This window comes from Toxorhynchites rutilus, chromosome 1, assembly GCF_029784135.1.
Source record: "Toxorhynchites rutilus septentrionalis strain SRP chromosome 1, ASM2978413v1, whole genome shotgun sequence".
Classification (NCBI taxonomy): domain Eukaryota; kingdom Metazoa; phylum Arthropoda; class Insecta; order Diptera; family Culicidae; genus Toxorhynchites; species Toxorhynchites rutilus.
The window spans coordinates 196,968,268-196,984,006 of NC_073744.1; the positions used below are offsets into that span (position 1 = coordinate 196,968,268).

A 15,739-nucleotide genomic window follows, 5' to 3' on the forward strand; every position below is an offset into this window, starting at 1 on the left:
AATCAGTTAGTACTTTTTTTTGTTAAACTGAAGCTGAGAAAAATCAAATTATCGTCTAGATAACTCGTCTTGCTGAAACCGGGGCTCTGGCAACCCTATCCCATCCAATGCAAATTGAGCGTAGGCAGCATAAAACAGGGCTCGCGCTTAGGGGGCTCACGTATTGTTTAATGTTTGGAGTCATATATGTTAATATTTGATTACGTTGGATAGTTTTTTTTGGCAAGCGATGTTTGGATACCCATCCGGAAGCTTTCTTGACGATTTGCAGCCGAAGAATCGCGCGGAGCACTTCATTTTGAATTTTAGGTTATGATTTCTATGCTCATGATTTTCTATGCTGGCTACGGCGGCCATCTTAGCAATCCCTTGGCTGAAACCTCTGTAGAGGAAGGTGGCCACAGCAGCATATATTTGCTTCTCACATATGTAAGCGACTGGAGGCGAATGAACTGCAAAGTTTAAAGCCTCTTAAAAACAAAGAAACGAAAATGTAAGCGTCAGTATGCGTCAACGCGCGTAAGCGGCTCAGCCAGCACCGCAATTCGCGCTGTTTATCGTAGTGTATGTGTGGGGGGCCGAGAAAGTTCATCTGGCGTAACAGCTCCAAAAGAGACGCTCCAATCGAACTGCCAGTATCGTTCCAGACTTTCTCCCTGTTAGAGGTTTGTTTTCGAAAATTTGCAACAGCGAGTATAACACACCGCGCAAAAACACAAGCACCGATGTCGGTGGCCGTCGAAATCCTAGATCTGCCGGCGCGACACTTCCAGGTGTTCTGGGGCGCCTCGCGAAATCTGTGGCAATCGCTGTGGGACCAGTTTCTGGATGTTACAGGTGAGCTATGTTTTTCTACGCAGCGGCGCGCGGCACTAACCAGCGCAAGACCTCCGGGAGAATCAAAGGTCACGATCGTCGTGATTCACTACTCGACTGTGGATATTGTGCAGTTCAGTGAAGTATTGAGTATCGGTGCACTGTGTGCGCAATTGGATTGCTCCCAATCTAACGGTTGTTGTGTGGGTGGCGAATTGGCAGCGCAATTCAAACATAGCGGAAACTGCAAATCATTTTTATTTTAGCGATTGAAAAATTGAGTGAATTTGCACCAAAGACCCAGAAGATAACCTTCTCTGGAGTTGATAGGAAGCAATCTCTTCGTTGGCATTGATAATGCGCTCTACGTGATATTCGTGCAGAATCATAACAAGACATTGCGAGGAGAGCGATGCTCTCATTTCAAACAAAACAGTAGCTCTGTATCTGCTTATCAGCCGATAAGTCATCAACAGATCTTTGTTTGCTTACACACAAACGACTGGATAAATCCGGACGGTCGATTTTCAGTGTTCTTCTTTGTCGGCTGCTAATACTTAATCAGCAGTAAACAATAAATGACTTGTGCTTTCTTCGTGCGATAAGCGCAAGCTTTGCGATGGGATTATAGACGCAAATTGGATGAATGTTCGGTGTGAAATGGACCGAATCATTGACTGATCAGTTGAAACGTTTTTGCTGATTATTTGTGTAAATACACTCGATCTTTGATTCTTACTTTCTGCTAACTCCTTAGCTTTGTATCTTCTACTAAGAAATTTCTTGCCATAAATGCATAGATGAGTAAATAGTTACCTTTTTCTACTTACTATCATTAAAATATGTTTACAGAGATCACGTTAGTCTAAGGACAAAATGCATCATGACGTGATCGGCATTCCCACCATTAGTAAAGCCGTTTCTTTAACATCTCTTCATGGTGACAATACCGAAAAAAACTCTTGGTTTCATGGTTGCTCGCCATAACAGCCAAGGTCATTCCGAGAGCCTAATTTTAACACTCATTCGTGGGTTTTATATGTTTTACATGAATCCAAAATTACCACTTACAGGGGTGCTCCTGAGCGAAAAATAAATTTAGTTACGACCAAAAATATAGGGGATTGTGTCCAAGACCGCATTGTTGAGGTAGGACTACGCTATTATTTTAATCGATTCGCATGATTATAACTTCGGATATTATTTAAGAAATAAATGTTAGTATAATTTTTTGATTTGAAAAGTTTTTTTTTAAATCAGAATAAAACACAAGCTGATCACATGTCGCAATTTGTTTCTTTATGTCAATGCATCGAAAAAATTATCGCGAACGCTATTTCGGTGGTCTCTTTCGCATTTGGCACACACCAAGCTACACTCAGCAATACTTGCAAGCATCAAATATCATGCTACATGTCATTTAATATTGCCTCACCGAGTCATTAGCTGATGCAGCGAAAAAAACATTATAGGAGGTTGTGTTCAAGACACGACCGCATTGTTGACGTAGAACTACGCTGTGGTTTAATTCAAGGCGCTTGTTTATGATTGCGGATATAATTTTATAATGCAACGAAAATTTTTAAATAACCATTCTACCAGTTTGGTCGCTCTGAAATGTTTGTTTTTATTGTAGAATCATTTGATGATTCATTCTTGTGCTCGCAGAACAATACTTTGCTCAAGATTAGCGCAGCTATCATCCTTAGTGGAGAAAATTTTGCTACTGGCAAGCGAAACCAAATCACATACAAAATTCCAGAACCACATTTACTTTCTTGATGAACAAATAAACGGAATAAACTCTATCTGTTACTCTACAACCTCGAAAAGAGTAGCACTGCTTCATTATGATCAAGATTAGCGCAAATGCAATCCTAGTTGAAAGCAGCTTTGCGCCTGGCACGCGAGCCCAAATACATTAATAACTTAATATAACTTATTGAATAACTTGGTATTTCCCAAATAATTTTTTGGTGCACAACCTTAACACCTGCTTCACCATAGCGTCAGTTCAATGCATTGATGACAGAACACAAACAATGTTAACTGCTTGGAAAAAGGCTGAATATTTGCCTCAGCAGAGATTCATTACCAATACCGTAGCGTATATTTATCATCACGACTGCATAATTTGCAACACCAAATAATCATAGCAGAAAAAAATTAGGCGATTGTTGCATCGTTACAGAGCCAATGCACACGGGAGCAGATAGAAATGGGATTTCAGCGTAGCGAAGATGCACTATTTTTACGTACGGGTTATGAAGCACGCACGTACGCATGCAAATATCCACATACGATGGCTTTTTTTTTATCCCATTTATTTATTTCTTAGGCTCATTAGCATTTTATCTGTAACATAGCCGGGTTTTTATCGTGTACATGTACATATGTTTATGTTTCTATAAATTGTAAATTACACAGTAGTAGTAGTAGCCATTTAAGCGTTTTTAGGTTTTTCTGTTCCATTACATTATGGCAAATTACACTGTAGTAGCCATTTAGGCGTAAGGGTATTCTATCTGTTCTTCCATTGTACAGCAAACTGGACAGCGGAGACAGTTGATATTGATCATTGTTGGGTTATTTATAGAACAGCAGCACGATGTTTCTTGCAGAGCAGAGCAGTTGTATGGATGAATCGATCTTATTTCGACCGTGGATCGTTCTCCATCGCTGATGATGGTTGCGTGGACGTAGTTATTCTATAACAACACAAAGATGGTTAATTGAGGGCCCTGAGTTTGAACTCACGATCGATCGCTTAGTAAGCGAACGCGTAATCAAGTGGCTACGAAGACCCCCCATACGATGGCTTGAAGCAACTAAATATACACACATTTATCTCCGTTTGGCGGTCTTCTCAACAGAAGCCCTTTCTGTTAATTTTGCCAGTCTAGATTAGCTTAGTCATCCTTTGTGGAGAGAGTTTCCCTACCGTCATGCGAAACCAAATCACTGGCAAAATTCCAGAACATTTATTTTCTTGGTGAGCTGACGATAGTCTAGCTTGATGATTCCCCACACAGTTGTGTAGCTCAGAACTTTAATACAATGGCATCAGTTTGATGCAATGATTGCAAATGCCAGAGACATCAGCGAGTGAGTAATTTGGTCGCGTCCACAGCTCAACCCGAAACAAAGACATGTGATGACGCAAAACAAGGAAGAATAAGCGATATTCATTGCTTTGAATACAGAACGACCTGAAAGCACAGCAGTGGAACTCCATTGGCGATCTAACGCAAAACGTAAACGATCGGTGAGACATCTGGATTTTGTTTTTGAACTAAGAAAATGATGCTAATGTAACCTAAAACTCAAAAACAAAACACGTATATTTTACTTCCGGGCTTTCCAAGGTAGTTCTCACATGCAGGAATCGTGCATTTTTCTACTTGTGTTTGATTGTGCTCTCGAATTTCCTTCTTTAATTCAACCATTGTCAACATTTTTATAGTTTTCACTACTGAAAGAGGTAAATAAATTACATGTTATATATAAAATTGCGCAGAATTAAATTTCTTACAAACTCATCGCAATCAAATAATCTTTTATGATTATAACATTGTAATTTATGGAAAGAACTACAAACCTTCCATAAGCTCACATGGCAAAATTTAAAACCATCATCACTTTCACCGCAGCGCCGCCTAGGTGTAGATTTGTACGTTAGATCGCCAATACAATTCACTCACTAAAAAGTGTCCACATTTTCATCGCTTGTTTACGTGAAGAATATAATTTTTTCAGGCACACTTGATTTGAGAGTGTATGGATTTCTAGCTGTCTTGACGCAAGGTCTTTAATGAAGAATGAGAAGATGGGAAGGTTTATGTAAACATATTTATAATTACATAAGTTTATTCAAATATTAATATTGCTCTTCTTCAACTATTCAGTGCAATTTTAACAAAATTGAAAGAGAAATTAAAAATGGAATGTTTTTTTTTCAATATTTTTTTGAGATGGTTATTAAAAATCCATTATTACCTTCGCTTCATTATTACAAACTCATGAACGACACAAAGAGTCTTCGATTGTATATTTTTTATATATTTTTTTACAGTTTTACAGTACACATTCGCTTATTGGCGCTTTTTTAGTTGGAGTGCTTTTTAATTGGCGGTTTGCTAGTTGGAGCACGCGCCAATCAAAAAGTAGCCATCCGTCATTGTATGTCAGTTTTACTCTGTTTTTTTCAATGCCATTTTTATTGAAGGGTCCTTGAATGTTACACCCAAAAAATTAAGGCACAGTATAAAAGTTTTTAGTTTTGCAGTTTGTTTGACAAATGATTTCGTATATATATATAAATATATATACAAATATAAAATGAATTATATCACATCAAAGACATGAAAAACAACAAGAAAAACTCGAACTTTGAAATTTGTGAACTATTGCAGTATTACTTCAGCCATTCCATGCCAAACCGATATAGTGAGTTTCAGATTTTCGTGAAAATTGGTAGCTTGGTTTCGTTGTGGTAAAACATTGAACCTGTATTTTTTTTTTTGGGTGATTCCATTTTTTTAACTTTTCCCAAAAATTACTTTTATCAAAAACTCATAACTTTTGAACCACTAAGCCGATTAAGATGATTGACACATCAAATTGAAGTTAATTAGCTAGTCTTTTTTGGAAAAATATCAAACTTGCAAGAAATTTGAGTTTTGTTTTCGTAATTATTGATTGTTTCCATTTTTTTATTGTTTACATGGTTTCGGCACCAAAGGTGCTATAATTTTCTATATTTTTCCTTGAAAACTGAGGATTTTTTACACATTTACATTTTTTACTCAAAAAGCAGATGTGTTCTTTTTGTTTTTTTTTTTGGAGTTATAATTTTAACCGTGATGATCGATATATCAAATTAAAGCCAATGAGCTAGAATTTTTTGGGAAAATATTGTACATAGTTTCGGGACAAAGGGCGCTATACTTTTTATATTTTTCTTAAAATCAGAGGATTTTTTACTTAACACATTAAAAAAAATAAATATATATATATATATATCTTTTTGCAAGTGTGAAATTATTGACTTCAATAAACTATGTCGATTATCTGAATCGGTTCTGTAGATCAAAAGTTATGAATTTTTGAAAAACGTAATTTTTGGAAAAAAGAAGAAAAATGATTTTTTGAACCATCGGTTAAATTTGAAAAATCATAATTTAAAAACGAAGAACACATTTTTGGATATGTTATCTAAAAAATTCTCAGCTTTCGAGAAAAATATAAAAAAAATAGGCGCCCTTAGACGATGAAAACTATAAAGATCAAATACGATCAATAATTAAGAAAACAAAATTATTTTTTTTGCAAGTGCAGTATTTTATCAAAAAAGACTAGCTAACTGGCCAATTTGATATGTCGATCACCTGAATCAGTTTAGTAGTTCAAAAGATATGAATTTGTGCAAAAAGTTTTTTGAAATGGAATGGGTTGTAATATTTTGCGAAAAGGAACAAAACTTCCCATTTTAAACGAAAATCTGAGAACAACTATATCGGTTTGGCATAAAATATATATAACACTAAAAAATATAGTTTGTGGTCATTTCTCCGGCAACTAAATACCCAGCAAACATTAAATCGTATAATTTTGCACGTGCCAAGTCTTACAAGAATTCCGAATAAATCATAATCGCATATAATATCAATCAAAGTATGTGTCGTGTATATTTGAAATCGCATAAAATGCAAAAACTCGATTTTATATACCATTATCAAATTAAGTCGCAATTCGGTATAACAAACATCAGTTTTATGATGTACATTGTCGTAAAATATATTTAATCCGCATCATATGCGTATATTACGCTGATGCAGTTTGTGTGTCGTATAAGCGTATAATTTAAATCGATTCAGTACTGTAGCAAATCGTGTTGCATGCTGAAGAAAATCATGAAACAGTAAATCATATTAGATCCTAATAAAGAACATATTACATCATATTGAAATGTCAATGAAATTCTGATGCACTCGAAAGTTTTAACCGCGCTGTTGAATTAAATTTCAGATACCCGCGCGAGATAGCTGGTGGATGATAATCCAGACGACCGGAGTTCGAACCCACATCGGAGCAGTTTTCACCAAACATTAATCTGTGCCATTTTAAACATTCATATTCCACGCCCAACACAAGTCAATCAAATAATTATAATTTCTACAAACATAAATACTCATATATAAAAATGGTGATTCGTGAGGCTATAAAATTTTATTTTTATATTTTGCACCATTTGTTTTTTTCTATGTCTGTAATAAATCGTATATGAGTATGGCAAAAGTCGCTATTATAGCCGGTCAAAGTTGCATATTCATCCAAACAAATTCGGTAAGCATTTGCCATGTATGTATATGGCCTCCACTTTTGCATGCATATGCCAGTTAGGCGCATTATATGCCAACCAAATTTTAAGGCATATGATGTTGTATATACGCTTGTTATGCGATTTAATGTTTGCTGGGTAGCTGAATACTAGAAACTAATTGATGTTAACGTTTCATTACCTTTTATATTCTAGATACAATACCAACAGAGGGTATTTAAAAAAAATAAAAATGGCTTTTACGAGGTGTGTTCGAAACTGAAAAAAATTAAATTCATCATATTTGTTTTTTAAGCGTACATACATTACCTAGACATTTGTCATCATTGGTGGAATACGATCATGAATGTTGTTATGAATAGCAGAGCAAGTTATGATTACAATACATATGGGTATATTTTGATAATGCAAATATTAACAACATTATACATAAACCGATAAAAATGCATTAACATATTTGTCTACAGCACTTTCAGCGTCTATATATATATTTTATTAAATTTTCAGTTCGTAATTATTTCTATTCCATTCGCCGTGTTTATCATGATGATGCTAACATTAATAACATTTTATACGAACCTCCCACCTTATATATGACGTCTCCCACCGTTTTAGAGACATCTTAACATTATGTTCAATTTTTAGAGCGTAAACCATCTGTCAATTTTTTCACTGTTTACATTTTCTTGCCACAAATCGTTGCCACTTTTTTCTCTCATGTTCCACTTCTCTTCTCTGCTGAAAGTTTGCCTTCCTTCCTTGCTTGAGACTTCAAACTACTAGTTCATTCGTCTCTAACCTTCAAAAAGGCCCTTGAAAAACTTTACTTATCCATAATATTACTCCTCCACCCCCCTTGTCTTGAGAAAGGCATTCGATCCCTCGCCGTCCAGCTCGCCCAGCAACGATGTTGTTCAGTCGATTTCCTCACGAAGAATGAAAGTTTGTCTCAGCGAGATCCACTGTTTATACTCTAGGCAAATATTCCCGTTCGTTCTTCTTCTTTTCCTTTGTTCACGGAGACTTTACACCTTACGATTTCCCCTTCGTTGCTCGCGAAAAGTTGCTCGTTATTGACAGCCCTGGTCGGGAAAGCACACTGGACAAAACAAATGTACGAGTAAATGGAAATGCTTCCAATTTTCATAAATTTCAACCATATACAGACTATGGGATTGTAATGTATAGCATATCAAACAAATCTTAAGTAATTTCCGATTCATTTGGTATGTAAACCGCCAAAATCCGTTCTCGGAAAAAATAGATATTAACGTTAAATTTACTCCATAAAAACGTGACCTGTTTTCTGATTTGGCACCCTTAATGAAAGACGTAGTTCTACGTCAAAAGTCATTCGCTCGAGGGTGTTGTAAAAGATCGTTTGTAAGCGGAAAAATCTCAATCTTTGGCGAAGCTAACCAATATTCAATAAGCCAGTCACGTGTCGGCGTTTGAGTGACGTTGTTTTCCATATTCAATTGCACAGTCCAAATAATAAAATGAAGAAATTACTGAAATCTAAGTTATTTAAATTATATTTTTTGAACAACGGACCTGTATGTTGAAAAATGGTCAATGATATAAATGAGAAAGGGCTCTAAATGGACTAGAATCATTAAACAGTTGACGACGTTCGATGATCCCCAGGTGATGACCCAACGCGACTATGGATCTATGGCACCGTCATCTACACAATTGGGCTCTACTGGACGATAGGAACCATCTACACCCTGCTCGATGTGACCAATCGACCGGTTTTTCTGCGCCGCTTCAAGATTCAACCGGGCACAAACGAACCCGTTGACGGCAATCGCCTCAGGAAGGTCATCCGCCAGGTTCTATTCAATCAAACCGTCGTCGGTGTGCCGTTAATCGTAGCGTTCTACAGCATGATTGGACCCCAAACGACCGCCATGGTTCGTCAGCTACCGGCCTTCTACACCGTGCTCTGGCAACTGGCGGGCTGTCTCGTGATCGAAGAGTTTGGCTTCTACTACAGTCACCGGCTGCTGCACGCCGGACGGATCTACAAGTACGTCCACAAGCAGCACCACGAGTGGACCGCTCCGATCGCCATCACCGCGCTCTACTGTCATCCGCTGGAGCACACGTTGAGCAATCTACTCCCGATTGGGGTGGGCGTTTGGGCTACCGGGTGTCACATCAGCGTCGCCTGGCTGTGGTTCACCTTGGCCATTTCGAACACGCTGCACGTGCACTCTGGCTATCATCTGCCCTTTCTGCCCAGTCCCGAGCAGCACGACTTTCATCATTTGAAGTAATTGTTGTGATGCTTTTTGTTTGATTGTGGTTATATTTAGTTTTTTTTTTCATTGTTTAGGTTTAATCAATGCTTCGGAGTTTTGGGAGTGCTCGATTGGCTTCATGGAACAAACACCCAGTTTATCAAATCGAAACAAGCCGAAAGGGATTATATTCTAACCAAGTTCGTACCGGTGCGGGAGATTCATCCCGATCGAGAAAAGGATGAGTAATGAGTTTCGAATTATTAGAAAATATAATATTTTATCTCTGTTCCCTAATGGATCTATGGATCTATGGATCTATATCACATCCATGTCGCAAACGAAATGTTGGTTACCCTAAAACTTGTGGAGCCTCTAATTGGAAACCTTGGCATAACATTTTTGTTGTTGTTTTCTCATTTTGGTTCACTACTCGTTGTTTTCGTCAGTATCGCTTTGTTGGTGGTCAAACGAGCATCTGTCGTAAAGGCGTCAAATATAGAATTTTCATTTTTTGTCCTAATACATAGCGTAGAAAAGGAAAGATTTGTCACCCAAAACCATTTGAGAATCCAGGACCAGAATTCGTTCTTCGAATAAATCAACAATTTTTGGAGGAGAGTTCATCCAAACACGGTTTAACCCCTGAAGGTAGGCTACTGCAAAATGCATAACAATGAGAACAAAGAGATTTCAATTTTTCATCTGCAAATCGATGGTTGTTTTTGAGTTTCGGTGATTAATGAAGTTTTTAGTGCTGCTAGAAGATCACTAAAGCGAGAAAATCGTTCTATCAATCATTACATAATTGATTACGCATTTCATGTTGGCTAATCACTATCTGCGATCTAATTGCGCCTTATTTCTATGTTGGATGCGAAGCTGAAAATGGCAACTTTATGAATCTTCTTTGTGAGAATTACCCGTTCCCGTTCTCGTTTCATAGCAAATGTTTGTGTATTCAAACGTTAGGCCTGCCGGGAAACCTAGATCTCGTCCGAACCTAGCCAACGGAACACTACGTGCCGGGGACAAACATCGGCAGCAGACGACGGATGGAAAAATCAATGTATTGATTTTTCGGGCCGCCAACAGTTCATCAGACAACAATCTTTGGGTTTGCTCTGTTTTTGTTTACCACCGCTGCCGTCGCTCACTGCTCTCTCAGCTGAGAGCGTAGATTTCGTTTTGTTTTGGTCCCACGTACTTTCGCGCTGGTTGTATACACACGTGATTGGGCAACAACACCTGTTGTTGCCTACACTCAGGAATAATGGTACATATGACATTTTTGACGTAGGATTACGTCTTTCGGGAACATATTGGGGTACAAATTGAAAAATGAAAATCGATCGCATCGTGAAAAATGTCCAATTTCAAACGCTTGTTACTCATTCATTTCATGATGGATTGATGAGATTTTTGCATCAAACGATTACGGCACTCCATAACAATTTTTCACATTGAATAAAATAGTATATATATCATATAACTAACTATCGAACAATTGGATAAATTCAACCTCTATCCAAACAGAGATACCCAGTCCTGATTGGTCGAAATTGACGTCATTTCTTTTTCGCGCCTGATTCGTTCTCTCACCGGCAAGCTGCTGGCAATCGAGTAGGAGGCGCCTACTTCACACATACCAAATGATATAAAAGGAAGGAGCATTCGTGGATCTCATTCATTCTTACAACAGACGTGGAACGGACAACAACAAGTGGAGAGCAGCAGCAGTGAAAGCGGCTAATATATAGGCGAGCATAGAAGTTGAGCGGTCAAAATGCGAGCTGTGTCTCACATCGAGCTTCTATGGCAGCATAAGCAGCGGTAAACAGTAGCAACGGTTGTTGAAACCGGTCTACTACTAGTGGCAGCAGCAAGCATCAAGAGCGGATCGTTTCAGGCACGCTCTCTCCGTCAGAAGTGTGAGAACCTTTCTTGGAATCGTGAAAGTGCAGTATCGAATCTGAGCGGCCAACAATTGAGCTGTGTCTCACATAAGTGGCAGTAGCAGCAGCAGCGGCGTTAAACATCGAGGCTGAATCTCAACAATCGAGCTGTGTCTCGCATCGGTCCACTACTGTTGGCAACAACAAACATCATGAGTAGAGAGTTTCAGGCATGCTCTCTTTCTCTACTGCTGCTGCTGCTGCTGCTGCTACTCAGTCAGATTTCTCATTCTTGTTGGACGCTCAGATCGATAAACATATGTGTTTCTAGTGTGCATTGCTGGTACTCCTGTTCACATCAACCAATACAATTGGATGCGGTTATGGAGGTAAAGGAGACAAAGGATCCGGATGAGGAAGAGTGTATCGCAAGGTTCCACATGACAACATCCAGTGTATCAAACCCGCTATCCGTTGTTTAGCTCACCGTGATGGTGTCAACGAAACCCTTGCAAACCGACGAACAGAAGCCGAAGATGCCAAAGCCAAGGAAAGCAGCAGCGACTCCGAAAAAACTACCGCTGCCAAAAAGTTAACAACTGCTACATCCGACTGAAACCTCACATTAGCACGCAGCAGATTCCGTACAACCCATTTAACCATTCCAGTCCTTTTCAGGACTTTCAATATTGCTTTGAAACGAAAGAGTTTAATTTATTGTTTTCCACTTATCATAAAAATGATATAAAACTACGATCAAAAATACTGTTTACTTTTAAATTTTCTTTGATCATGTGCAACTAACAGGAAACTTATCACGTCAGAAACATACTTTCCATCAACCAACCTGACTGGATGCGGTAAGGGAGGCGAATGACATATGTATGCATATATATATAGCGAAACGGCTCCGGTCATGCCTCAAGGAATTTTCTAAAATAATATTTTGCCGATGCCTTTGCGCGAACTACACGGGCGAGTAGCACCATAATAGCAAATCAAATGTCGAAGTTCGTGATATGAGTGCGTTCATCGCTATTCGGTTCGGCGTCGGTTTAACCCTTTCATTACGGCAGTGTGCTCCGCCGAAGTGCTACCCCTGTACGGAGCACTGCGCCGAAAAGTATGCACATCGCGCTGGTGTGATCGAAGAGCAGTATGAATTTCATGTCGTCTAAAGACGACGCTCGTACACACAGCTCGTCGCGCGGATGTCGTCTATAGACGACGCTCGTAACGGAAGGGTTAACCATCCATAACTACGCTTGGCAACATTGACATCTGGCAATTTTCATATAAGATTTTTCCCCCGCATGTTAAAAGTGGTTTTTTATGTACATAAAAGCGCAGTGTAGTATGTCAGCTGCTTCCCGGTTAGAAAATAAATGAACGACCCGTCCAATTTCAAACGTTTATTGCTCATTCATTTCATGATGGATTGATGAGATGTTTGCATCATACGTTGCCGGCACTCCATAATTTTTCACGTTGAATAAAATAATATATATCATGTAACTAACAATCGAACAATAAAAAAATCTCAACCACTATCCAAACAGAAGATACCTAGGCCTGATTGATCGAAATTGACGTCATTTCTTTTTCGCCCCCGATTGGTTCGTTCACCGGCAAGCTGCATGACAATCGAGTAGGAGGCGTCTACTTCACACATACCAAATGATATAAAAGGAAGGAGCGTTCGTGGATTTTATTCATTTTTACAACGGACGTGGAACGGACAACAGTGGAGAGCAGCAGCAGTGGACGCGGCTAATATATAGACGAGCATCGAAGCTGTGTGGTCAATAGGCTAGCTGTGCCTCACATCAAGCTTCTATGGCAGTATAAGCAGCGGCAAACTACTACTACTCTACTAGTGGCAGCAGCAAGCATCGCGAGCGGAGCATTTCGGGCACGCTCTCTCCATCAGAAGTGCGAGCACACGCTTCTTGGAATCGTGAAAGTGCAGCAGTGAACTTCAAGACGAGCATCGAATCTGAGCGGCCAACAATTGAGCTGTGTCTCATATCGAACTTAAGTGGCAGTAGCAGCAGCAGCGGCGGTAAACATCGAGGCCTAACATCAACAATCGAGCTGTGTCCCGCATCGGTCCAGTACTGATGGCAACAGCAAACATCATGAGCAGAAAGTTTCAGGCATGTTCTCTCTTTCTGCTGATGCTGCTGCTCAGTCAGATTTCTCATTTTGTTCGACGCTCAGATCGGTAAACATATATGTTTTTAGTGTTTTAAGTGTGGTCACATCAGATCAACATCAACCAACATGACTTCATGCGGCAAGAAAGGCAAAGGAGGATCGAAGCGTATCGCAAGGTTCAACATGACAATATCCAGTGTATCAAACTCGCTATTCGCCGTTTAGCTAGACGTGATGGTGTCAACGAAAACCACTAAAATAAAAACAGAAATAAGCAGCAGCGGCTCCGAAAAAGCTACCGCTGCCGAAAAAACAACAGAAGTGAATTGTTGTTTTTGTTGCTTCATAAATTTTTACGCGAGTAAATATGTCGGAATATATGTTCACGCAATATGAGCGCCAATCTCGTAAACGTGCCTTGGAGCTGAAAAAACTTTCTATCACTGATACCGAAAGCTCGATTGTAACACTGGTGAAATGAACAAAAAATACCCAACAACCAAACCAAACGGCCCTTTTCAGGGCCATCAGATCATTATCAAAGAGTTTAACAATATATTTTTTCAAACATCCAAAATCAGCATGCGACAGATAGCCTAACGTAATCCTACGTCAACTATGCGATCGTGCCTCGGACACAACCTTCTGACTTTTTTTTTCCGGTAAAAAATACCAAAGATTACAGTTTAACTCTTCAACGGGCCGTGAGAACTAGGTACCTTCTATGTCGCGAATTTGCGACCACTGTCACTCGCGAGAACTGCCAAACTCTTAGGGTCCCCGCACACTGCAGACTTTTTTGCCAAAATTGAGAGCGAATTGAACTATCGACCGATAAACAATCGTCGTGTGTGCATTGGTCGATGCTAGCCAGTACTGATTAAACAGACGGCCGATAGCTGGCCGACAAAATAGCTTAAATGCAATCGGGAAGCCTATCAAACTTTTTTATCGGCCCAAACTGAATCGAAGTAGTGTGCGCAAATGCGTATCGCTCAGGTGGGTGGCGTCTTTAGAGAACCTCTATTGAACTGACAGGAGCCAACATATCGAGTATCCCACTGACATTTTCCCTTTGTTTTCACATGAATTGGGTATCCCACTGACAGTTCTGCTTGAGATTTCGCTAACGATCGTAGCATCAATCATAGCACCCGGCTGGTATCGCTCCTATCTATTGGCCGACAGAAGTCTGCAGTGTGCGGTGCAAAATGTGAAAACCACTCTACAGCCATGACAGGAAAATCATGAATGAAAATTTACTTTTCTGTTTCGAATGTGTATTCTATGCAATACAGTATTATGTAATATTGAACTGGAATTGTGTCTGTTGATGATTTTATATTATATTGACGAGTTTTTGTAAATGTTGTGTGTTGTGAAATATATAGCCAGATGGTTAAGAGAGCGTCGTGTTTTAAGTTATCGAATAACTTAAGAATAGCCATTCAAATTTTAAGATTGCAAAACTGCCTTTATTAAATTTTCGCGAATTTGACGATTGTTTCGAGTTAAATATGATTGCAATTGAAATCACAAAAATCTGTATATAAGGAATATAAGGTGCAAGATCGGAAATGCACTCAATTATAATTGTACAGCGGTTAGATCATTTTGGAACAGTTACTGCTGCAAAAAAAAAACCAAACTTGCTACTGTGAAGAAGGCGACCAGCAAGAAGAATGCTGCTGATACTGCTGGTGTGGCTGCCCGAAAGCAAATGTCAAACAAATCCTCAAAAATCACTGCTTGCAAGCTGAAAACGCCGAAGCCATAGAAATCAGTAGCAGCTTCGAAAAAAAACTACCATAGCCACACATAATGCACAACACGAGAGAAAACAATATAGTGTTTTCAGCAAATCAAATCCAGTTCTTTTCAGAAAGAGTTTATCAAATACTGCGGTCAAATACATTCTTTTTGTAATTTCTTCGATCAAGTGCGATCAACGTAAGATTACATCTTTCGAGCACTTATTAGGGGTGCAATGAATCTTGAGAAAGACAATTCATTCCGGCTCGACACTCACACAAACAATGTTCACTCATCAATGTCACAAAAGGGAAGTGGGTGTTGTGAGGGAGAGCAGAGTGAGCGCTACATTTATGTAGACTGTTTGGAAGCGACAGTGATTTTGTCTATGGGAAATGGTATACAAATTAAATCACACATAAAGGGGAGAAAGAATCTTGACCCTTTTAGTTTTGTGGACAAGACCAATTGGTTCACCTTCACTATCGGTCGATTCGATTGGATCTTCAGTGATACTATTGCCTTGATTAGCG

General features: G+C 39.1%; 2 protein-coding genes across 4 annotated transcripts in view; both read left to right on the plus strand.

Annotated features, from left to right (window-relative positions):
* Nucleotides 1–511: 511 nt before the first annotated feature.
* Nucleotides 512–9,703, plus strand: LOC129762408 (fatty acid hydroxylase domain-containing protein 2-like). Its single transcript, XM_055760642.1, has 3 exons — nt 512–837; nt 8,804–9,434; nt 9,498–9,703. Exons 1-3 carry the CDS (start codon nt 567–569, stop codon nt 9,649–9,651), a joined length of 1,056 nt encoding a protein of 351 aa, XP_055616617.1. The 5' UTR covers nt 512–566; the 3' UTR covers nt 9,652–9,703.
* A 133-nt stretch (nt 9,704–9,836) lies between these two features.
* The window catches only part of LOC129761947 (fatty acid hydroxylase domain-containing protein 2-like), a 38,305-nt gene continuing 32,402 nt past the window's right edge, over nt 9,837–15,739 (plus strand). For all 3 annotated transcript variants that reach the window (XR_008740514.1, XR_008740513.1, XM_055759808.1), the window contains exon 1: nt 9,837–10,053. The gene's annotated coding sequence lies outside the window, so the exon portion shown is untranslated. The remainder of the gene's footprint in view (nt 10,054–15,739) is intronic.